At 43.0% G+C, this 25,002-nt stretch overlaps 1 protein-coding gene across 9 annotated transcripts in view; it reads left to right on the top strand.

Moving 5' to 3' along the window:
- Positions 1 to 25,002, top strand: part of MYOF (myoferlin) — a 171,413-nt gene that overhangs the window by 41,059 nt on the left and 105,352 nt on the right. For all 9 annotated transcript variants that reach the window (XM_077258595.1, XM_077258593.1, XM_077258592.1 and 6 more), the window contains exons 2-5: positions 3,410 to 3,465; positions 6,710 to 6,801; positions 18,525 to 18,633; positions 19,488 to 19,581. In XM_077258595.1, the coding sequence (XP_077114710.1) occupies positions 3,410 to 3,465; positions 6,710 to 6,801; positions 18,525 to 18,633; positions 19,488 to 19,581 (351 nt within the window). The remainder of the gene's footprint in view (positions 1 to 3,409; positions 3,466 to 6,709; positions 6,802 to 18,524; positions 18,634 to 19,487; positions 19,582 to 25,002) is intronic.

The raw sequence follows: 25,002 nt of genomic DNA, 5'->3' as shown, positions 1-25,002 counted from the left end.
TCCGCTGACAGAATGACCAGATACCACAAAACAGGTGTTTATATATTCAAAAAAAGAGCGGCAAAGCTGCTTACAGCCAATAGAAAACCGTTACAATAGCTGCCAAACATACCAGAAAAAATTGGATAAAACCAGTTTCACACTTTCAGAGATGACTGACCTGACCTTTACTTGACCTTTCTTCTGACAGAAAGCCATATTAAATGACAGGGTCCATGAGGCCATGAGACCCCCGCTATATTTCTTTCAGGTTTACGCGGGGGGGCTAACATTCTACATTTTGTGTAACATTACTGAAATCCCAATGGATTACACCAGTAACGCTTCTCTCACTGGAGCACGAATATTTCTAAGGTGTTATGTAATCCTTTTTAGCATTTTTTTTTATGCCTTTTTGAATACATGGTTGTACAACTTCAGGTTTTGAATAATTGCAAAAACGCAAATTTTCCTTATAGAGCAATCCTCCTTGGGACTGGTGCACATGGCCGTATTTTTTTTTTCGTCCGAGTGCGATCCGACCAAACAAAAATATAATTTGCCCTTTATATCCACTTCTCGGGCCTCTTCTTCCTTGCTTAGCTTTACTAATGCCAGAGAGTGGTGATGGATGGAAAACGACTAGGAGGGAGGGTGTGCCGAACCGTTTGGCCACGCCAAGGGTGCACCGAGACAGCGACATGAGTGTTCAGAGCAAGTGCAGGCGGACAGACTCCCTTCAATCAAGTCTTTTGTACGAATTACTTGAATTTATTGTAGATTTCATGGAAAGCATTTGGCCAATAACTCCAATTCCAGGAATCCTGGAAATAATAAACATGACATTTAGTGCCTCGATACAGATTTTGTATGACTGCATATTCCTCTGTGGCCTCCTTAATGCCAAGGGACAGAGGAACTGCCACTTCCCTATCTGTTATTGTTAGAACAATGGCTTTGTACCGTGGTTCCTTTTGTAAGGAATCCTTTGGCTGCATCGTCCCACACGCTGGATCAAGATGGAGCAGTTATCAATGTTTCCTTCCGTGGATTTCCTGTGCTTTGTAGTGATTCATACGTGCCGCACAATCACTGCTTGTATGGCTTATTAGTCACTGTGTATTGCACAAATGTTCTACATTTTGTTTTTTCCCCATGTGTTCAGCTTTGTGGTCAGTTTCCATAGCGGTGTACAGATCTTTACGCTGGTGTGATGTCTCAGGCTAGATGCATCTAATGCCGGGTGCACTCCCTCCGGCACTTGGAGCTAAGAAATGCACCAGCTCCAAAAGGTACAGAAGTGCTGTGAAGTCACTAAAAGAAGTTACCGGCTATTTATTTGGTATCCACCACTGGTTGCTTTTATATATGGCACAAATATATATATATATATATATATATATATATATATATATATATATATATATATATATATATATATATATATATATATATATATATATATTTTAATTTGTTGCGTCAAAGCCTCTTGAAACGACCTCCGAAGTGACACTTTAGGGAAAACAGTCTGTTGTTCTGTTACTGAGAAATCAGTGTTTGAATTGATCTGCAAATGAGTCAAATGGTAGATCTGACGCCTCAGTCGCTCCAGCTCTATTCCCCATCTAGCACCACCTCTTCTTACTTGGCTAACGACACATTTGTTGTGTGACTTCAGGCAAAGGAGCCGCCAGTCACCCAGAGGGAGGGGGCACTGGGCGGAGAATAGAGCTGGAGTGACAGAGGCTTCAGATCTCCCATTGCTCTTCATTTGTATATCTATACTAATGCTGACTTCTTAGTAACAGAGGAATGGACTGGCTCTGTAAAGGTATTGATGGACTTTTCTTTGAAAGAACTGCATACATATCAATAGTTTGCAGTGGAAAATCCTACTGCCTCGTCAAAGATTTAGTACCAAGTTTTAATTTTTTTTAAATTTTTGGATCACTTACTTCTCCGCTTCATTCATTTAATTAATTAATTCATTCTCTATTGGACTGCCGGAGATACTTGAGCCCAGTACTATCTTCGACAGTGTCATATAGAATGAACGAAGTGGAGGTGAATGTTCTCAATAATTTTTTCCCCTTAAATCTCATCCATTTATCACCTTAGAAGTTGGCAAGTATGGAATATGTAGAATGGTATATTTTTCACTAATGTTCACAAATATAAAAATATTACAGTTCAGTACATGGATTCTCAGGACTCTGGTCTTGTGACCTTATCAGTGGTCCGTGACTGTCGGGACAAGAACCAACCTCCTCCTTCCTGTCGGCCTCCCCTGGTCCTCTTCTGATTAGTAGGCCCAGTGTCTCATCATGCAGGGCTTCTGTCTAGCCGACATGGATTACTGACGCATCCGCTCTATACCAAGGTTCTGCAAATTATTTTTCTCATCCAGTAAATGTAACAAATCGGCTTTAAATTGTAAGTTAGATAACTAGTACAGTTGTACTACCCGAGACGCTTCTATCTTCTGGTGGCAGGACCAGGAATTACATGGTCAGCAGTAAATTGGGGGAAACTGGGATAATACAACTATATTGGTCAGCTGGTTTAGAAAACAATGTTTTCTGAAAACCTCTTTAAGGCTTCTTTAACACATACCGTGTTTTTTGCGGCCTGTTATTGCTGGTCTTTTTTGCAGGCCATATTGCTGCAATTTTCCAGGTCTGCCGCAATAATGGACCACAAAAAACTTGCGGATCGCCGTTTTCCAGGTTCACAATACTATAGCAAAAGTATTGGGGGAAAAAAAAGGCGTTGATTTTCAATGGGGTCCGTGTCCGTAAACCGTGAAAAATATTGAGCAAGCTCGATATTTTTTCACAGCCGTAAATGCGTCCCTCACAGCCATATGGCGCACCGTGAAATTTTTGCGGCCCCATAAAAATATAAAGCAGGCTGCAAAATCGCGGCAAGTGTAAAAGAAGCCTAATTTTTCTTTAGAAGATCATATCCACATACATTTTTTCAGAATGGTGTTGAAAGGTGAATGTTTAAAGTTTGAGTGTAGTTTCCCATTAGGGCGTCCTCCCTTTCATGACCCTTAGGGTGGCCTCCCTTTCATGACCCTTAGGGTGGCCTCCCTTTCATGACCCTTAGGGTGGCCTCCCTTTCATGACCCTTAGGGTGGCCTCCCTTTCATGACCCTTAGGGCGGCCTCCCTTTCATGACCCTTACCTTGTACCCTCGCGCAGCATGACATTCGGTGATGCAATCCATTTTTACCGATCGATGGAACGATATGACCGCTTTACACAACCGCATTGAATCTATTAGTTCCATCTGCTTGACTAATGTGGGACATCGAGGGTCTGACTTCTTGGAGGGTAAAATATACTGAATTAACTACAGCTGCCTATAATCCCATAGTAAACTCTGTTTACTCTTTTTCATGTGTTGATCTCTTCTTTTCTTACAGGGGAGAAAAAGAAAACCAAGTCCATAGACAATGAACTTAATCCAGTGTGGAAGGAGGTAAGCGTGCTGCACAGTTGCGTTGAGTTTTCTTTGATTTTTAGCAAATATCAAATGTACTACTATCTTGATATCTCTGTGTATCAGGGAACTCTTCAGAAATGCCTGTTGGGAATCGGGGACAACCACTACCCATATATCCTATTGGGCATATGGATATCATGTCACAGAAGGCAGTGGTCCCTTTAGTACAGACTACATACAGGAGCCCCTCTGTTCTCAAGCATTCTATCTATGGGTTGGACTCCTTGAAAGGACCTCTGGGCTGTCTGAAATGTGATTTGCATATATACGGACTTGGACTTGCGTATGTCTAGTTGGCATGTGACCATATGTATTGAGCAAGGCTAATTGGAATATGGCCGGAAGCATGCAAATTACATACCTTAGATCATATGACTGCCCGCGAAGAGTGCCGAAGAATCCTCACAGCACGTAGTGCACTCGATGTGAGGATTCACAAGTCTGCAGTCACGTAGAGTGACTGCAGACTTGTTAGGCTAACGCCGGACAACCCCTTTAATTTAATATTTGCCATAAAACTACAAAAAATTTCACTTGAATAATAACATTGACATAATAATAATAATAATAATAATGGTCTCCAAAATGTGGTACTTCGCTTTAGTTATTTTACGTGGCGGCCATTTAAACGAAAAATAACAGGAAGTACCACCATATCGGTTGTCATCTTAAAAAAATAAATAAAAAATCTGCATGCTAGAAAAAGCCAAACTGACATGACAAGAAAGAGATGAGGATCACCATGGTCAAATATCAGCCAATTGGACATTGGTGAAGAACAACGGAAAAAAACCAGACAAAAAAGTCCAAAATAAGGTATGAAACAACAATATTTATTATTAAAAGTAAAATAAACAGTGGAACGGTGGGGAAAATACCAGAACAGCACAAAACCGGGGACATAAAAAATACAGGAATACTTGTAGTAACGTATAAAGGTATATATACGTAATGATATACCGTTATGAGAGACCATATAGCAGTGTAAAACTATGTTTAAATAATGAAAATATATTGAAATAATGGAAATTTATAAAGTGCATGTGCACAAGTATAGGTAAGGGCTGGAACAAGTACCAATATAAATATCAAATACTAATACCAACAGATATTATAAACAGGCTAAGGTAAAGACCCCCTGACGAAGGCAGACGCCGAAACGCGCGTCGGGGCTCGGCACATCCCTGTGACATACTCACCATATAGCAGGTAAGGTAACACTTTGGCTGGTTCCACCTTATAACAGAAGCACTTTTACTTGTTTCAGCACTTGCCACCAGGTGTTCCACATTTATTTGCTCTTCTGGTAATTATGGACTTTACCTTAGCCTGTTTATAATATCTGTTGGTATTAGTATTTGATATTTATATTGGTACTTGTTCCAGCCCTTACCTATACTTGTGCACATGCACTTTATAAATTTCCATTATTTCAATATATTTTCATTATTTAAACATAGTTTTACACTGCTATATGGTCTCTCATAACGGTATATCATTACGTATATATACCTTTATACGTTACTACAAGTATTCCTGTATTTTTTATGTCCCCGGTTTTGTGCTGTTCTGGTATTTTCCCCACCGTTCCACTGTTTATTTTACTTTTAATAATAAATATTGTTGTTTCATACCTTATTTTGGACTTTTTTGTCTGGGTTTTTTCCGTTGTTCTTCTTAAGTAATTCCAGATTTGTCCATCACCTTTTCCATTGGTGCACATTGGTGGATATGTATATATGTGTCCTCCTTTTTATTTTGTGCATTTTGCCTTGAGGTTTATTAATTGGACATTGGTGGTAGATCCTAATGATACACCACCAATGATTTCATAGGCAAAAATTTTTGAGTTGAGCAAAAATATTCTCGGGACCCTTGGTGAGTGGCCGCGTCAGAGCACTGCGGACCTCCTACTACCTGCGGCGTTTCTAGAGCCTCTCCTCATTTTAGGAGGAGGTTTGCAGTTCTTTGGTCTACTGATGTGGCTGCTGGACAAGGATCCTGCCAATCTTCTCAACTCTAAGCAACCTATATAGCCAAGATGAGATGTGTTTATAAAGGGAATAATTGGATTGATTTTTGTACTTTTTTCCTAGGAATCTTTCTATCCTTCATTTTTCCACATCTATTAAATAGTTCAAAGTTACTGCATTCACAAAATGAAGTATTTTGTCTGTCTTTACAGACCCTGTGGGGGGCATTATGTAACTTCTGGATGCAAGCAAACCATCCTAATTTCCTTTGTTTCTTCCTAACTAAGCATAACTTTGCCGTACGGAAGTCTGCAAACTTGGTTAGAACTCATGAACCGTAAAAACAAACCATATCTAAAAACCATGAACGATATAAAACATTTGGTTGTGTTTAAAAAGAATATTGACCTGTGATCTGTAATGGTGACATGGCGTTCACTTGTGGGGCACAAAACAAAATTATCCCTTACTTTACCCCGTAAAAAAAAATAAAGGCAAACCACTCATTCCATAATTGCTGCACCTCAGCCCTTTACAAATTAAAAGGAATTTTTAATCCGGTTTGCTTTCCAATCTGAAGGCTTAATGAAATGGGGACAGAGACCCTGATTCCTGCACTGGGTCACTAAATGGGTTTCTTGCTGCAGATTGGCTAATCTTCCCAGTGATGAGCTCTGTATAACCCTGCCAAGACCACTGATTGACAACTTTGTCAAAGCTGTGCATAGGCAGAAAGCTGCTAATTTGTGGGTCAGGAGCCTTGGATAGCTGCAAGTCATGAATATTGAGGTTTACATTGCAGCAGTTCAGTAAGGGACGAAGTGCTGGAATTTGTATCTCTGTCCCTACTTTATGATGCTCTTAGATTCGGCAGCAAAAATCTGGTGATAGATTCCCTTTAAAATTATATTGTGGAATTATTGTGAAATTGTTTAAGAAATTATGGCCGTTATTGAATCACATTTCTGCTTTCACAATTTCTTCTTTGTCTTTTCAACAGTATAACATAGGTAGCTTATGAAAGAACTAATTTTTTTTTCCCCATAATTTATATATTGTGTGTGTGCTGTCCATTCACTTTGTAGAGTCTGGAACTTATCGGCGTGCAGGGAATCTAATTGAATTTCGGAGCTCGTGACCCGGGGTGGAGAATGAGCTTTGTTTGATAGTTTCTTAGGAGTATAATGTGACACAGTTGTGGTTTACGTACGGCTACATATATCCTGTTTCACACTTTTCTCTTCCAGCTTATTGAGTTTGATCTGAAGGGAGCACCCATTGATTATTCCTCATCATTGGAAATCGTCGTGAAGGATTTTGAAACTATCGGAAAAGACAAGTAAGTGATCTGTCTCTTATCTGTTGCATGTAAACTGTAATGCCTGCTGCTGGGAAGCCACAAGATTAAAGCATATCCAAATGGTCATAGGCAGTCCGAACATGCTGGGAGCGGTAGTGCCTCAGCTGTAGAGTGACGGCTGCTTTGCGGCATACATTGTACAAAGGAATGAATGGAATACAAAAATCTGAAATAATTCCTATTGGAGAAGAGTAGCCATTGTGTAATGCCAGCTCGCAGGCACTCGAGCTTTCCTGAGGTCTATAATGCCCTAATGGTTTTCTGCTTTCTGCACCAGAAAGTCAAATATGGCCCTTATTGCTGAGATTCTGCTGAAAACTGAACGAGGAATGAATAGTTTTCTAGTTATATAGTTACTGTTAATTATCTTGTGATTTATTAGCAAATTTATTTGTATATATTGCAATGATTTTCCTGGAACAATATCAAGGGTGATATTCATATTTAAGGGTGAATGTCAAGTGATATTATTCCAGGAACCTATTGCAATTACACATGTTTATTTCCTTTTGTGTGTATTGGAACAACATAAAAGGGGAAAAAAAGGCAAATTGGACACAATTTCACACAACTACAAAAATGGAACTGACAAAATTATTGGCACCCTCAACTTAATATTTGTCTGCACGCCCTTTCGAATAAATATCTATCAGTTGCTTCCTACAACAAGCTTCTTACACCTTTCAACTGGAATTTTGGACCACTATTTTTTGCAAACTGCTCCAGGTCTCTCATATATGAAGGCGCCTTCACCCAACAGCAATTTAAAGATCTCTCCACAGGTCATCAATGGCATTTGGATCCAGACTCATTGCTGGCCACTTCAGAACTCTCCAGTGCTATATTTCCATCCCTTTCTGGGGGCTTCTTAAAGTATGTTTGGGGACATTGTCCTGCTGGAAGAGCCATGACCTAGGACGCAAACCCAGCTTTCTGGCACTGGGCACTACATTGCCACCTAAAATCTGTTGGTAATGTTCAGGTTTCATGATACCTTGCATACAGTTAAGACACTCCAGTGCTACAGGCAGCAAAACAACCCCAAAACATATTTGAACCCCCACAATATTTGATTGCAGGTACTGTGTTCTTTTCTTTGTAGGCCTCATTTTGTTTTTGGTAAACAGTGGAATGATGTGCTTTACCAAAAAGCTGTAGCTTCGTCTCCTCTTTCCACATCGGAAGGATTTTGGCTTACTCGCATACATTTTGGCAAACTGCAGTCTAGCTTTGTCTGTGTGTCAGCAGTGGGGTCCTCCTCGGTCTCCTGCCGTAGCGTTTCAATTTATTCACATGTCGACGGAGAGTTCGCGCTGACACTGATGGACCCTGAGCCTGCAGGATAGCTTGAATTTCTTTAGAACTTGATTGGGGCCGCTTATCCACCATTTGGACTATCCTGAGTTGCAACCTTTCAACAATTTTTCTGTTGTCCACGTCTAGGGAGATTGGTTACAGTGCCATGGGGTGTAAACTTCTTGATTTACAGTTTCGCGTGCATCATGGACAAAGGAACATCAAGATCTCTGGCAATGGACTTGTAACATTGAGATTGTTCATATTGTTCAGCAATTTTGGTTCTCAACTCCTCAGACAGTTCTCTTCTCTTTCTGTTCTCCATTAGTGATGAACGAGTGTACTCGTTGCTCGGGTGGTCTCCGAGTATTTATGACTGCTCGGGGATTTCGTTTTCCTTGCCACAGCTGCATGATTGGCAGCTACTAGACAGCTTGATTACATGTGGGGATTCTCTAGCAACCAGGCAACCCCCACATGTATGCAGCGCCCCAGAGTCCTGGTCGTTGCAGTACTGTGGCTCCGCCACTATGGGGAGCTATGGTACGTCTGATGGCACTGAAGGAGTTCATCTGATCAGGTATCACAGACACCAATACATTTCACAGCCGGGCCTCCGGGGGGAGCTAAGGGTTCTATTCACTAGGCCACTCCCCACCATAGTGGGTAAACTGGGGGTCAGGCAGGAAGTTAGTCAGAAGCTGACTGGGTTGGAACCAGGCAACACCTTGTGGCAGAGGGTGTTGTGGGGGAAGATACAGTAGGGTCTCTGTCAGGGGTGGGATCCTGACAGAGGCTTGGCAACTTGAACGAACGTAACGGGACCGTGCCTGCTCAGGATTGCGGCGGTGCCCAAGAAAGGATCAGAAGCGAGAGATTGTGCTGAGTGAGAAACGAGATCATAGCAATAGGAGAATACCAGTAGGAGTCGTGCTGTAAGACCAAAGCAACATCCTACTGAGGCGCATAACCGGTGGCCGGAACGCCGAGGGAGTATTATAATATCCAGCTTCAAGCAATACTCTAAACAGCGGCAGGACAGTCAGTCTAAGGCGGGCTGTCTAACTCAAATCACCTATGCAGTCTTGGGGGGCAACTTGTGGAGAGGGGCGACTCTAGGGTCCCGGAAGAGCTCCGAGCCTACCCGTCAAACGGGTGCCGTCCCAACCAGAACATCAGGGAGGGACGGAGGATTAGCAGAACATCATCTAATCGAGTTGTGAGGGAACTTAAGAAACAGACACAACAGTTGTGGGGTACTTTCCGTAAGCACAGCAGGGAAGGACCACAACACCTAGCGCTAGGGGGAAGGCGCAGATTTCCACCTGTGAAGAGAACTCTGGAGGTGCCATTGGACCGGCCGGACTTGCGCAGCCTGGTGAACCGTATTCCGGACTGAGGACCCAGAGATCTTCAGTAAAGAGGTAAAGAGACTGCAACCTGGTGTCCTCGTTATTTACCGCGACCTGCACCCCACAACTGCACCGCTACACCACCACTTATTGCACCGGACGTCCCCCACTGACAGACAGGGCCACGGACCGGGTCTAGCCACCGTGACAACCCCAGGACTGAGACCCAGAGGCCCGGCTCCGGGTACCCCTCGGCCCTGCGGCGGTGTGGGGGCGCTCCATGTGCTCAAGCTGGCTAGTAGCCATAAATCATCCAGCTGCAGCAAGGAAAACTAAATCTCCGAGCAGTCATAAATACTCTGAGACCACCCGAGCATGCTCGGGAAAACCCGAGCAACGAGTACACTCGTTCATCACTATTCTCCATGCTTAGTGTGGCACACACAATGCAAAGATTGAATCAACTTCTCCCCTTTTTATCTGGTTTCAGGTGTGATTTTCACATTACCCACACCTGTTACTTGCCACAGGCGAGTTTGAATGAGCAACACATACTTTAAACAGTTGTTTACCCACAATTTTGGGTTTTTGTGCAAAACTATGTCCAATTTGCCCTTTTTTTTTTTTTTTTTTTTTTTTTTTTTTTTTTAAACAATATACATATAGAAAATAAACGTGTATAACAACCTGTGTAATTGCAATAATTTTTTGGAACAATTTCAACAGTAAATGTATGTACACATTTTTTTTCTTTTAGTCATAGATGATGATATTATTATTATTTATATAGCACCATTAATTCCATGGTGCTGTACGTGAGTAAGGGGTTACATAGTTATAGGTATCGTTTACAGTAAACAAATTTACAAAGACAGACTGGTGCAGACGGGAGAGGACCCTGTCCTTGCGGACTTACATTCTATGGGATAATTGGGAAGAGACAGAAGGTCGAGGGTGCTGCTGCTCTGGCGATGGCGAGGCAGCAGAATGGTTATTGTAGGCTTTCCTGAAAAGATGGGTTTTCAGGTTCCATCTGAAGGATCCGAGGGTGGTGGATAATCGGACGTGTTGAGGCATGGAATTCCAGAGGATGGGGGATATTCGGGAGAAATCTTGGAGGCGGTTGTGTGAGGAGCGAATAAGTGTGGAGGAGAGTAGGAGGTCTTGGGAGGATCAAAGATTACGTGAGGGAAGATATTGGGAGATTAGTTCAGAGATATAGGGAGGGGACAGGTTGTTGATGGCTTTGTAGATCAGTGTTATTCGTTGGGATATTGGGAGCCAGTGGAGGGATTTGCAGAAAGGAGAAGCAGGGGAGTGGTGAGGAGAGCGGTGGATTAGCCGGGCAGCAGAGTTGAGGACAGACTGGAGCGATGCAAGAGAGTTAGCAGGGAGGCCACAGAGGAGGGAGTTGCAGTATTCGAGGTGGGGGATGAGGGCATGCACAAGAGTTTTGGTAGATTGTGGGCTGAGGAAGGGACGAATTCTGGCAATATTTTTGAGTTGGAGGCGGCAAGAGATTGGGCATGCGGTTTGAAGGACAGGGCAGAGTCGAGAGTTACCCTGAGGCAGTGGATTTCAGGTGCGGGAGAGAGAGTGATGCCATTTACCATAATAGAACAGGTAGGGGGGATACGCGAGATGGGGGAAAGATGATGAGTTCGGTTTTGTCTACATTGAGTTTTAGGAAGTGAGAGGTGAAGGAGGATATGGCTGACACGCTCCGGGATTCTGGACTGCAGGGAGGTGACATCTGGGCCAGAGAGCTATATCTGGGTTACATAGTTATGTAGGCTGATTAAAGACCTAGGTCCATCAAGTCAATGAGGAGGAATTACCATATATCACTTCAGAAAACATGACCCGCTCTTGCTTTTCAGAGATATGTGTATTGCCCAATTTAAATGAGCGAATAATTGGCAAACATTTGTAGAAACTCTCGTTCAAGTTATTAGCCTCTTTAAACAGGCCCAACAAAGAAGCAATTCAAAATAAAATAATTTTTATCATCCTGGGATGTGCTGCCGATTCACATGATACTATATGGGAAAAGAGTAAAAAAAAATTGTTATTTTTTTTTTCTGTTCCCATCACTGTTTGTTGTGTGTTTTTTTGTTTTTTTTTTGTTTGTTTTTTTTTTAAATGGGCTTTAAGGGTATTTTCACGTGGGGCAGATTTTCCATCCAGATTTGCAGGCAGAAAATCTGCTCCATTTTCCAGCAGTAGTAAAGTAGATGAGAATTTACTGAAATTTTCACTTATGTGCATCAACCAACCAACGCTGTGGATTTTTAGGGTGGATTTACATGCTACTGATTATTGTAGAAATTTCTGAGGTTGTCACCTTCATTTGAAACAACCCACTTCCGATTAAATGCAACGGAAAATTTCTTACAGTTGTAGGAATTTCTGCTTTGAGTTGAAATCTCACGCTGCAGCTTTTGTTGCAAAAAATTCTGCGTCTGAAAATCATTTTTCAGATGAATGGGACAGTAGTAAAACGTTCCTCAACACAATCGGCAGCATCCAAATTCATCCTTCAAGGGGAAATCTGTAGCAAAATCTGTTCTATTGGTATAATTTTTTGCTTATTGCTTTGGATCACTGGAAAACGTGTAGCAGAAATTTTGTACAGAAATCTTCTGCAGAAAAACATACCCTAAGGCTCAAACTATACCAACTCTACTAATATCCCCTTCTGATAGGTCAAATTGTTTTGGCGAATTTCCCTTTTACATTTTTTATTTTTTTTTTATTTTTTTTTTTTTTATTCCCACTTTCATGTTTACATGGCAGATCTCCTCCTTTAGAAGATTTGTTTTAGTGAGCCGCTTATCTTTTGTATGCATAATTAATATCGGCAAATAGAATGGGTGGGGTGAAAGGTTCACTGCATATCTATTAAAAAATACACAAGCTAAAGGCGTGGGTCCCATATTCCCACCACAAGCTTTATTCAGAGCTGCTATTTGTACATGAGTCAACGTGTGACCAATGGATGAAAAATTAAAGGGAATACCGTAGCAGCTGGGAATTCTGACTTCTGAGCTATTCTAGCACAGCCTCACTTTTTGCACTGTAGATGTGACTATTTAAATGCAAAAATATCTCCATGCCTATTATGTCATTTAGGATCACATTTGGAAGATGATGATTATCCATATCAAGGATCCTAAGCAAAAGAAAAACTTGAAAGCGCTGGAACCAAACTACAATGGGGTCTTGAGTTACTTTAGGGTGCAGGCAGCATTGTAAAATTTAGGTTGAGGCTACTAGACACAACAGAGATCACTTGGCCACAGTATGTGTAGCTGCTACATCATGGCTTCATACAAGTATCATGGTCTCGCAGCTTCCTACATGCAGTATGATGGCTGCCCAGTTCCCCTACATGCAGTATGATGGCCCCACAGCTCCCCTACATGCAGTATGATGGTCTCACATCTCCCTTACATGCAGTATGATGGTCTCACATCTCCCCTTGATACCTGTCAATCACTAGTAGAGCCACCCAGTGGACTCCTTTTTTTCAAACAAACATCAGGGATCTCAATCAGTGAAATACAAATTATACTGAATCGTTTCCAGCCAGTGATGAGAGAACGTGCTCAGATAAGGTGTTATCCGCCATGCTTGTGGGCTAACAGAGTAACTTCGGTGTGCTCGAATAATATGTTCCAGTCCCCGCGGCTGCATGTCTCGTGGCTGTTTGACAGCCGCAACATATATAGGGAATGCCGCTGCGGGGACTGTAACATATTATTTGAGCCCGCCGAAGTCACTTGGGTAACATCTTATATCCTTCTGCTCAGCGTCTTCTATACGGAGCTGTCCACAGATCAGACAGAATATACAATGTGATGGGCTCCTTTCAATTATGTACAGCACAGGGACATTCATTGTATTCGGTGGACTGTACAGTTAGGGACTGGGGTTACCTTGTGCTTTACATAGACATGTATTTTTCATGCCTTTCCACCAAAGCTTCCTCCTCTTCCTCATAGCAGCTGGCTTTAAAAATGACCTCAATTATATAGGAAATAGTTTTGTCTGTGGACAACAAAAATCCAGTTATATTACATGTGGCGGTCTCCTCTTGTATAGTTAGTTTCCTAGTAACACTAAGCAATAATGTCCGCCCCGCTACGCGGACTAACGTCGGCACATTCCTATGTTACTCATTGTTTCCTGGCGGAGTTACACTTGTGAGTTTGCAGTACATTTTACGAGGCTTCCAGCTACAGTTTCTCTGCCTGCCGAGACTGGGAAAAGCCCTGATTAGAGCTGTAACTTTTTTACATTTGAACCTTTAGTCCAGTCCTGTGCTGAAACTCCCATCATCGGAGCTGCTTGGTTATGCTGGCCGCTCTCCCATGTCATATACGGCAGTCGTCATTCTGGAAGGAGATGTGGTCAAATAAAGTTTCCTGCAAAGAGAAAGTTTTAATGGAAAAAAAATCAGCATCTTTACAAACCAGTAATAATGAGGGGTGTAAGATTAACAGGAGTACAAATAGTCAAACACCCGCTATTGTAACTTTTAGGGACACCTTTCTGGGAGAATGGTGTTGGAACTTTTGGCCCCATTGCCACTGCCACTTTTCAGGCCATGCCCTGCCTATACCATACTTTCCACACCTACTTTACACCCCCCTGTATGTGCCGCGGTGTTCATAGACTGTCCAGCAGAGTCGCAGTCAGTAGTGATGCATGAACGTGCTTGGATTAGGTGTTATCCGCCATGATCAGGTCCTTAAATATATTCGAGTCCCCGCGGGGTTGCATGTCTCGTGGCTAACATATATTTCGAGCGCACGAGCATGGCGGATAACACCTTATCCCACCTCGTTTGCTCATCACTACTTACTTCCCCATCTCTGCCACTTAGGTTAATTTGCTTCTGATGAAAATAATAAGATATCAGCATGAATAAATTAGAATACACGATGGGAACACATTCTCCGTGCAGATATTGTCTTTGGGTGGATTCGAACCCTAGATCCCACTACAAGTCAATTCTACTAGCCAATGATAAAATATGTTCCAAATTTGTTTAGTTTCGTTATTGCGCTGGCAATGGCAGACTCTGGGGTTGGCTAATGTCAGGAGAACGTTACCTGCTGGACTGCATTGTGTTAGCTGTAGAGCTTGGTGGAGGAGGGATTATGCTGTGGGCTTGTGTTTCAGGGGTCAGCCTCACGCTTGGTTCCATTGAAGGGAAATCTTAACGTTTTAGCATTCCATGACATTTTGGACAATTGTAGCTTCCACCTTTTGCGGGAACAGTTTGAGGAAGACACATTTCTGCTCCCTATGACTGTGCTCAAAGCAAGGTCCATGAAGACATGGTTAAATGAGTCTGGTTTAGAAGACCATGACCCTGACCTCAACCCCATCCAACACCTTTCGGAATGAACTAGAACTGGTCCTACTCCCCAACATCAGTGTCTGAATTCATACATTTTCTTCTAGATTTATGGGCAAAAATTTCCACACAAATATCCAAATTATGTTGAAATACTTCCCAGAAGAGTGGAATTGTATTATTGCTGGAAATGGACCAACTCCATATTAGTGTCTATGCGTTAGGTGCGGTTATCACATCCCATTCTTATCGGCGTAACATGGAGGTGTCCCAATACCTTGTCCATATAGTGTATTTATTTTATTTCCCCTGTACACATTTGGTTAATGTCAGAGATATTAGTGGGCAATGGCAGACATGCTATCACTAAACATGGGGACAAATGGTCACAATATATGGCTCTCTAATAAATGCGGAGTCCTTATGAGCGACACGAATAAAGCATTGCTTAATGTGAGGAAGTGATGCTACACTCCCAAATGAAAGGTGTGCTACATCTGGCTGAGTTTTGTTTTTTTTTGTTCCTAAAATATTGCAATAATTCCATAATGGTATAAGTTTATTCTTCCGGTCATACACACATTGAGCTCAGTGAGTCTTGCCAAATTTACATTTAACCTTATTACACAAAGATTATTCATTTAAGTGTTGCAATAGGTGATTCTTTATATATCATTGTATAGGGCTGTATATACAGTATTTTGCTATGATCCTGGTTAAAAAGGGAGGTGTGCTCACAATCTAAATAAAATTAACTCCACTCTTGGAGCTGGTTCATGTCATCAAACTCCCTACATTCTCTGGACACCTCAACAACCATTCCTCTCCCCATCCTAATCCCCTATAGGAGAGAAGGACGACATAATCCTACCAAGCCTTGTCTATGGAGATATGAGCCTGTGCATGTCGGGCTGCATAGAGGAAGGGGACTAATGTGTTTGTGTTTGGTATAGATATGCACTCCCAGGCGTTGTGTGAACCTTCGTCTTATATCTATATACATTCCTATTATTGTTAAACAGAGCTTTCCGCCCAAACTTACAGTATAAACTAAGCGCATAGCCTTGTAATGGGAATTACTAAATAGGCTGCTCGGTGCACACTGGATGTGGCCAAGAGGCTCAGTGCACTGTTCTGCCCACTTGTTTTGTGTGCCCCGCTTCCCTTACTGGTGATTGACGGCACTGACCTGTCTGAGTTTTCTCTGTAGACAGTGCTTGCTCCATGCTAGCGCTGTCTCACTAATGAGAGAGGTTAGGACATGTAAAACCAGTGGGTGGATTGGTGCATTTGTTCCTCTTGGCCGCTTGAGGCTCTTGGCCTCACCCGGGGTGCGCTTGAGGCTCTTGGCCACACCCGGGGTGCACTGAGCAACTCAATTACCCTATTTGATTAAAATTCAGTTTCTTAAGCACAGAGGCCGCGATTAGAACAAAAGTTGTTTTTTTTTTTTTTGCTTTGAATGTGTGCTACTAGAATTTTGTAAATTTTGCTATGAAGTTAGATTTAAAGAATACAAAATTAATGTTTTGCACAGTTATTGGGCAGCAAGTAGATAAGTTATAGGACAATGTCCCTGCACACTGTTCTGCATGCAAAACCTGTTGTCATTTAGGATGGTGCTAATGGCCCAGCGAGGGTTTCTGGGCTTATGGGCCAGGAGTCCTCCTTGCACCATTAGGCTGCATTCACACCGTCTTTCTGTAGTATTTCCAATGTCTCCATTTTGGAATGTATATGCTGGCTCTATAGGGTATCCTGCACCAGGAGAGGTTGAGGTGTGATATGTTGGGGGTAGGTAACGCCTTGATCCACCATAAAAGCACAACATGCAAGAAGGGTCCTTGGCACGGCCTTGCATATGATGCGGAGTCTATATACTGGAGTTTATATGCGGATGTTTTCTACATACAGCACATTATTTCCATCTAGTAATGACTGTATGTGGTTGACATTGAGTTTTAGTCTGTGTTAGCCCGGGGTGGAGGAGCGTTCTCTGCACACACCGTTTTTCTGAGACTTTCTTTCTGCTCTGAGGATCTCCATATTTCATGTGTACAGTTAGTTATTTTGGCTGATTTCCCAGACTGCTTTCCAAAGAAAACTCTGCTAGCTCCTGCACGATCCTGGCACCTGTCCAAGTTGTAATCTTAATTTTTGTTCCTACTTTTTGATGACTTTGTAACCTCTCTGCCCGTGCACGTCCTACCTCTAACACCTGCAACTACAGTAGAAACACTCTGGGGGAAAAAACACTGTAGCACCAGAGAGGCCTATGTAGTAAAGTGATGTCGCCAGGAAAACGTCTTAATCCCTGAAACCCCTTTTAATAAGTGTAAAATGACATCCTTACATTTTTTGAATAGCGATGTGGCGCCTAGAAGCGTTTCCTTCCAGATTTACAACGTCGCGTGACTTATTTTGAAAGTTCGTGGAATTAATTTTTAGATCTGACGATCGCTCGTATAAATGAATTTCATGGTTTCCGATCTGTGAGTTGTGTATTTATTTTCTGGTCAATAAATTATGCAGATTTTACAAGGTGGCTTTGATTTCAGTGACTTTGTTCATTCACATTCCAGAAACTCCATTAAGTGTAACTTCTTGTAATATGCAGAATATGATAATTTGGTAATTATTCGGTATTTGTTCTGGTCACGACTACCATTCGCACCAGTGCTAATTGTGTCCTGAGCTGACCCTTTTACTGCCAGCATGTGTACTCCATTTTTTGTTCTGATATCAACACAGCTGAGATCGGTGGTGAAAAAAGCGGAGATTTGGAAGCCACTTACATGCATTTATTTTTTTTTACGTATTGTAGAAAAATTCCCTATTAAAGGGATTTGTAAAGTTTAATTATTTTCCATGCTGGACAAAATTATGAAAAATTAAGTTTGGTTACTCTTGGCGGCCACTTTTTTTTTTTTTTTTGGATTGCCTATGCTCATTTGGATAGAGGGTGGATCTGTAGTACCTGGCTGCAGCCACTATAGATTTGGTGGCACTGCTGAGTTCTGACGCATCCTAGAACTTTCGACTGGCCTCGGTAACAGCTGATCGGCGAGGGTGCTGGCCGGGTGTCTCACCCCCACAAATCAGATATTGAAGAATAGGTGACTCTGTTTTTCGGACTAGAAAGACATCGTGGTCACTTTGTACCAGTTTTCACATGTTGAGGGTGATGGCTGTACCCTGGCTTACATCCTAGTGACCAACCATGGTAGAAAACTGAATTGAGAAGTGGCCAGGCATGTGTGTAGTTCTTTCCATTGAAGTCGATGGGAGTTATGCAAACAGCTGATCCAAAAATATTCTCTTATATTAGTTTGTATACGAGTTGACCTCATAAAAAAAAAATGTATTAAAAGTGCGTTGTTCCTTATACTCAAGATTTGTGAATTCTGGGTAAATGTTTAGAATCCTCATCATATGGCAGAATGGAAAGTGGTTAGACAGAGTGTCTCAGTCTGGAGGACGTGTCCTGTCCTGCATTACTATTGATATGAATGGCGGCGTGAAATGCTTTATTTCCACAGAGGTGGCGCTGAAGGAAATTACTACCAGAATTCCCGACAGATTACCGCTGATGGCCGGGGGGATCCCAGCAGCAGTTCTAAAAAGCAAAGCGGAGAACTACCTTTTTAAAAAAAAAAAAAAAAAAATTGAACTTCATTTTGTTTCATCAGATTTATTGGAAGCACCACTATATCACTTAAGGATTTTGCTGGAGGAGCCGGTCGATCCATTCCGTTTCGAGGCTTGGCTTTGATGAGTGAGAAGGGGCAGCCCATTGGGGTAAGTTTGGGGCAGGATCACATAGGGTATTTTTGATGTGTGAATCTTTAAAGTAAAGATCAGAAAGAAGAATGCTTCTTTGTATCTGCTTTGTTATGGAAAAAAGATGCATGCAGGCTCCGACTGGCCCACAGAAGAACAGGAGAATCCTCCGGTGGGCCGCTGTGCAGGACTAAGCAATCACCCTCTTATATGAGCAGTACTTGGCACAATACACTTGAATCACTATGTACAGACAAAGGCAGAATTTTTTTGTTATTATTCAATAATCAACCCATTTTATTGCTATAGATGTTTGTGAATGAGAATAAAGTCATATTTGCCTGTAGCTGAAAAGTGGGGCCCCGGAGTTGGTTACTGGCAGGCCCTTTCCATCCCAGTCTGACACTGCATGTGAATCTGGCCTAACCTTCTGTCTCTTGAATCAAGAAGAAGCAAACTTTTCAAGGCCGGCTTCTCACGGCTCGCAATCCACATGCATAGTCTTATAAAAAAACTAAAAAAAAACTGGCAACACATCCAATAGAGGAAGCAGAAGGGGCACTCACGACTCTATTGCTTTGAAATCCTGTCTCGATATGTTCTGACATACCGTTCCTCTTTTTATTACTCCTGGAAGTGCACCCAAAACTTCACAATTTGATATTACAATTTAATTTTTATCATACACCATCTGGAACTATTACCAAATATATTTGTCTAGATTTGCTCAAGTTTGCCGGTAGATTAGATTAAAATTACCCCAAGGACAGGGATAAAAAGCTGCTCTTCTGCCCCCTCCACAACAGCCCCCTGGTCATCCACACCCGGCACTACCAAGAGTTTTGATGAGCGCACTTTCTTTTCCTTTCCAGGCCACTATTGATTTATCGGTGTCCTATGAACCTCCCGTGTCCCCAAACAGCAATGTGTCTGATCCCGGGGGGACAAATGTGCAGCCTGACGCAGGTACGTGATTAGTCCATTATATACTGTATTTCCATGTGTTTTTGCTCACCCTTTTCTGGATGACATTGGCATCCTGCTTTGTAATTTATGCCACGTGACACCCAAGATTCATTAAGACTCAGGCCTTTAATGACCCAGTAACATTCCTATAACATAATTACCAATAGATTAAAAAAGGTGTTTTTAATCACAGCAGGACCACTACCCCCTCCCCAGAGATATAGATTTTAGTCTAACAGAGGATTCATGTTCCCATACAGATGAAGACTTTATTCTAAGAGAGGAAATGCATCCTCAAAGCCGCTCTAATTTTCTCGCTTTTAGTCATCGTTAAAAAGGCTTTGATGCCCCTCCCCCACAAACTCTCAGCGATTAACTGGTATCTGCTCCAGCAGCAATTGAATGCAAGCGATGTATGGCGTGAAGTTCTGCAGAGCATTACATTGTATAGTGTTCAATCATCTTGCCATTTTTAGCCTATGACATACCTGAAATTGATGGAATTTTTCTATAAAATCAGGACAATTCCAGCAAATTTGGAACTATAACATGACCTGTCGCTAGTCTTAAAGTGAACCTGATGTATCCAGTACTGGCTGTACAATCTAAGCCATATATGTTTTACTCTGAAATGCTGCGGTATTTTCTAGAAAAGCCTACTTTTAATAACTGCTGGGGGCCGAAAGGTCTTCCGCTTCTTCTCCCCGCTCGCTACCCTGGATTGACAGGTCTCTGCCTATGTGCGCGTCCAGCGAGTGGCGAACACCTCTGTGTGCAGCTCCCTACAAATCCTACTAGTAAGATTTGTGCTGTATTAGGGTATGTTTCCACGGTCAGGAAACGCTGCTTGTTTGACGCTGCGCAGCGCTGCAGCGTCAAACAAGCAGCGTCCAGATGTTCCAGCATAGTGGAGGGGATTTGATGAAATCCCGTCTCCACTATGCGTGGAAACCCGCACGCGGCGGCCCTGCGACTACGGACATGCTGCGCGTCTTTTCAGATCGCAGCATGTCCGTACACCTTGCGGGGACGCAGCGTCCCCGCAAGGCATATCACAGGGCCCTATGGAAGAGAGCGATCATCCCGGATGTGAAGAGTTAACACATCCGGCATGATCGCGTCCCATTAAGGGGGCGGGGCTTAGCGCCGGGCGGCTTCGCCGCTGCGGCGATACCGCCGCCCATCCGTAACGTGGAAACATACCCTTAGATGCTTCTGCTTGTTATGAATTTGACTAGCTGTGGTCGCCACGCCAGAAGTCACAAAATTTAGGTGCAGCTTCAAGTTGCGCCTAAAATTTTCAAATTTTCAAAACTTATACAACAGAATTCTCTCTTGAAAGATTTTACACCGAGTCCATAGTATGTACCCCAAAATGGTATATATAAAAATGTGTGGGATTATTAGCTGGTTGTTATTGGCTATGTGGCATCGTCGAGTCTCCTTCACATTTGAAAGTGCTGTTCCTTTCATCGGCCACAAGAATTTAATGGAATGGAATTTTTTCTAATTGCGTTCCCGAGTTCTCTGTAGCACCCCATTACTTTACAATGTAGTTGTTCCTTAGATGGCGGGTGGTGAGAGAACATACGAGGCAGGAAATTGGTTCTGCGTTTTCCTGAGAGATAACAAAGTTATAGCCACATCTATGGCTTTAATGATGTATTGTAGTTTTAATTTTTCTAGAGAGCTTTTCCTGTCATTGTGCACTTCTTCCATAGCGTAAAGAGGAAATATTTTGGAAATGACAAATTGTACCCTTACCCGTCCTTTTTATTAACCATTACATGAGGCGACGTTTCATAGTTAGTATACAGTTGTTTGAAAGAGACCTACAAGAACAAAATGGAAGAAACAATGCCCTTTTAATATTATTGTTTGCTGAAACACAGTCCTCAAAATTATAGGCAACGTGACAAGGGGCGGTAGCCATTGGCGAGGTCCTCATCTCTTACACGCTGGTACGTTACATGAAGGTGGGGGTTGTGGCTGGGTGTGTGGACTTAGGTTGGCCAGGACCAGATGTTGAGGACTTCAGGGAGGGAGACCTCCAGTCTAAAATAAATAAACTTTTTACTTAAGGATAACTTTGTGGGAATTTTGTACACAGCTTAATAAACATTTCTTTCTCAATACTGAACCTTTTAACACACCACCTCGGTTCCTTTCTCGTTACTTTCTTTCCTGCCCAGGGGACTTTCTCTGTCTCGCGTCGTCTTCTGTCTCGCGTCGTCTTCTGTCTCGCGTCGTCTTCTGTCTCGCGTCGTCTTCTGTCTCGCGTCGTCTTCTGTCTCGCGTCGTCTTCTGTCTCGCGTCGTCTTCTGTCTCGCGTCGTCTTCTGTCTCGCGTCGTCTTCTGTCTCGCGTCGTCTTCTGTCTCGCGTCGTCTTCTGTCTCGCGTCGTCTTCTGTCTCGCGTCGTCTTCTGTCTCGCGTCGTCTTCTGTCTCGCGTCGTCTTCTGTCTCGCGTCGTCTTCTGTCTCGCGTCGTCTTCTGTCTCGCGTCGTCTTCTGTCTCGCGTCGTCTTCTGTCTCGCGTCGTCTTCTGTCTCGCGTCGTCTTCTGTCTCGCGTCGTCTTCTGTCTCGCGTCGTCTTCTGTCTCGCGTCGTCTTCTGTCTCGCGTCGTCTTCTGTCTCGCGTCGTCTTCTGTCTCGCGTCGTCTTCTGTCTCGCGTCGTCTTCTGTCTCGCGTCGTCTTCTGTCTCGCGTCGTCTTCTGTCTCGCGTCGTCTTCTGTCTCGCGTCGTCTTCTGCCTCGCGTCGTCTTCTGCCTCGCGTCGTCTTCTGCCTCGCGTCGTCTTCTGCCTCGCGTCGTCTTCTGCCTCGCGTCGTCTTCTGCCTCGCGTCGTCTTCTGTCTCGCGTCGTCTTCTGTCTCGCGTCGTCTTCTGTCTCGCGTCGTCTTCTGTCTCGCGTCGTCTTCTGTCTCGCGTCGTCTTCTGTCTCGCGTCGTCTTCTGTCTCGCGTCGTCTTCTGTCTCGCGTCGTCTTCTGTCTCGCGTCGTCTTCTGTCTCGCGTCGTCTTCTGTCTCGCGTCGTCTTCTGTCTCGCGTCGTCTTCTGTCTCGCGTCGTCTTCTGCCTCGCGTCGTCTTCTGTCTCGCGTCGTCTTCTGTCTCCCATCCTGGCTGTTATGTCTGAGTTATAAACTCATATCGGTTTTCCTTCTCTCCTTACTCCAGTTCACGCTACCCACCGTCTCAATCTCCCTTCATTTCGGAACACCCGCCCCATGCGGCACTGGTTACTGTCCAAACCTTAGGTCTTCTTCAGATGCACACTGGGCCCTATCTGCAGTGCCAATAGAAAAATGTCTTTCCCTTCACCTTGACCCCTGCCATTCTGGGCTAGTCCCAAACATTAAGAGCACAGAATACCAAAACTATTAAAGCATATCATAATTCACATTATACAGTACAACAATACTGTTTGTCTTCAAGGGAGAATGTGGGCAGTATGTCTCCTTCCAGAACTACTGAGAAATTGTGTTACAGCGTGACTCCTGATATGTCTGTTGCCATGGTGTCATCCAGTCCTTGTGTGAATCTAAAACTTTCTTTACACTGATGCACCTATAGATACACACAACATCTGCTGTCAGGGTGTACATATTATAGCAGTGGGCGCCTGGATCCATACAAGGTTTCCATAACAATATCTGACAAATCAGAAAGGGACATGTCATCAGAATCTCTCAGGCGATACCCTGGCACTTCGGGTCTATAACGTTAAGTAATCTCATCTTCAATTTTCATACATTCCCTTTTTAAATATTTGCGGTCAGACTTGTCCTGTTAAATTAGACCCTGATTGGTGTCAGCACTGTATTTTATGTGGAGAAAATGGCGGCGTACAAATCTACTATAAAGCTGGGGGCTGGTGATCATGCACCAAGAGCAATAATTTTTTTTTTGTGTTAATTCTTTGTGTGGCTTTTCTTAGCAGATTCACCCTTTGCAATGCATCTGGGGAAATAATCACATTCTGACGTGCAAATGAACATTAAATCCTCTAAGGGGTGCATTTATAGTCTGATGTATAACACTGCGATATCTGTCCCAACCATAGATCTCCCGAACTGAACTAACCACCTCATCGGTTGGGTCACGGGCTGACACATTACAGCCACAACCTGAATGTCCCCGGAAAGAGTAATATGGCAGTATTCTCAGCTATTGTATTACAGCATTTTGTTTGAAAAATATGGCAGTGTTATGCGATCACATCATAGTAGTATTATGGCGGTTTCTGTTGGAGGCATTATTTAACCCCTTAACCCCAGGACACTCTTTTTTAGGTACAGAATAGCAGTATTGTATGGTAGTATTTAACATTTTACAACTTGTATGTGTATCTACAGTCATGGCCAAAAGTATTGACACCACTGCAATTCTGTCAGATAATACTCAGTTTCTTCCTGAAAATGATTGCAAACACAAATTCTTTGGTATTATCTTCATTTAATTTGTCTTAAATGAAAAGACACAAAAGAGAATGAAGCAAAAAGCAAAAATTTATCATTTCACACAAAACTCCAAAAATGGGCCAGACAAAAGTATTGGCACCCTCAGCCTAATACTTGGTTGCACAACCTTTAGCCAACATAACTGCGACCAACCGCTTCCGGTAACCATCAATGAGTTTCTTACAATGCTCTGCTGGAATTTTAGACGATTCTTCTTTGGCAAACTGCTCCAGGTCCCTGATATTTGAAGGGTGCCTTCTCCAAACTGCCATTTTTAGATCTCTCCACAGGTGTTCTATGGGATTCAGGTCTGTACGCATTGCTGGCCACCTTAGAAGTCTCCAGTGCTTTCTATCAAACCATTTTCTAGTGCTTTTTGAAGTGTGTTTTGGGTCATTGTCCTGCTGGAAGACCCATGACCTCTGAGGGAGACCCAGCTTTCTCACACTGGGCCCTACATTATGCTGCAAAATTTGTTGGTAGTCTTCAGACTTCATAATGCCATGCACACGGTCAAGCAGTCCAGTGCCAGAGGCAGCAAAACAACCCGAAAACATCAGGGAACCTCCGCCATGTTTGACTGTAGGGACCGTGTTCTTTTCTTTGAATGCCTCTTTTTTCTCCTGTAAACTCTGATGCCTTTGCCCAAAAAACTCTACTTTGCCTCATCTGACCAGAGAACATTCTTCCAAAACCACCTTCTTCTTACCTTTTTCAGGTTAGTTTTGGCAAACTCCAGCCTGGCTTTTTTATGTCTCGGGGTAAGAAGTGGGGTCTTCCTGGGTTTCCTACCATACAGTCCCTTTTCATTCAGACGCCGACGGATAGTACGGGTTGACACTGTTGTACCCTCGGACTGCAGGGCAGCTTGAACTTGTTTGGATGTTAGTCGAGGTTCTTTATCCAACATCCGCACAATCTTGGTTTGAAATCTCTTGTCAATTTTTCTTTTCCGTCCACATCTA

This window comes from Ranitomeya variabilis, chromosome 4, assembly GCF_051348905.1.
Source record: "Ranitomeya variabilis isolate aRanVar5 chromosome 4, aRanVar5.hap1, whole genome shotgun sequence".
In the NCBI taxonomy this organism is placed as follows: domain Eukaryota; kingdom Metazoa; phylum Chordata; class Amphibia; order Anura; family Dendrobatidae; genus Ranitomeya; species Ranitomeya variabilis.
This window is presented reverse-complemented; position numbering and strand designations above follow the sequence as displayed.